General features: G+C 41.9%; 1 protein-coding gene across 1 annotated transcript in view; it reads right to left on the reverse strand.

The window, feature by feature from the left end:
* The window catches only part of MYO10 (myosin X), a 127,498-nt gene that overhangs the window by 24,192 nt on the left and 102,311 nt on the right, over positions 1-995 (reverse strand). Inside the window, 1 exon segment of the mRNA XM_010009706.1 lies at positions 658-964. Within this exon segment, the coding sequence (XP_010008008.1) occupies positions 658-964 (307 nt within the window).

Genomic DNA, 995 nt, shown 5'->3' on the forward strand with positions numbered 1-995 from the left:
GTCTCACAGAAGTATTCTGTGAATAGCAGAGGAAATTATATTCTGCCAAAAAACATTCGTAGGAGTAAATCCCACAGTATACTAGTCACTAAACAGCACTGGAAAACACCTCCTCAGAATGAGTGTCTGCCCAAATAATTTTAACATTTGCTATCATGTGAAATTTACTCTCCAAGTAATCTTGAAATACACCTGGCATTTCAGGGACTTCTATAAGCAGTTTATTCCTCCATACTGTTGCAACTTGCATGCGTAACAGAATCTGGTTTTTATTTTCTGAAATCAATTCCCCACCTGGTACCCTGACTCCAAACACACACAGAGAAGAATTTTGCTTATGAATTGTGTGCCCAACACCATGCACTGAGCTCCTCACCAAATAATGTGAAGTTCTGCATTAAAACAGATAGAACCATACCCTTGCATAAGCTTAGGACTGCAAGCACCATCCAAGCTGCTTCAAACTCTAATGCACTCACCCCAGTGGCATCTAGATGGCAACAGACAACTACGTCCATACACAGTCTAAGCAAGACAAACTACACAATGCAGACATTTGTAAGAACAGCTACAGTGACTCTGAGGCTGCACAGTGGGAAAAAAAGTAAATCAGAAAGCACATATCAATTATTAGATAATAAAAATAGTGATACTTACAGAAGACTGAGCTCCTTCAGAGCTAAACCGGTATGCTCCAGAGCTATTATATGTCCCCACTGAGCATCGGTAGTCTGGTGACCACTGGCTACTGTGTGAATTAGAGAAGGTCACGCTGCTACCAGAAGTAATAGCACCATCTTCATAATCATCTTGGTCGTAATCATAGTCTCCATCGGGAGAAATAAGTTCCACAGAATTTGGGGGTCTACATGATACATTTTCTGGCATGCAGTATGTGGATTCACCACTTGAAGAGTTGTGGAGACTGACTGTATCATGGGCAGGAGGTATAAGCATGGTGTTGCTAGGCGCCGGGATTTTTGGCACCACGGCAT

This window comes from Nestor notabilis, unplaced genomic scaffold (assembly GCF_000696875.1).
Source record: "Nestor notabilis isolate BGI_N333 unplaced genomic scaffold, ASM69687v1 scaffold13782, whole genome shotgun sequence".
NCBI classification, from domain to species: Eukaryota; Metazoa; Chordata; class Aves; order Psittaciformes; family Psittacidae; genus Nestor; species Nestor notabilis.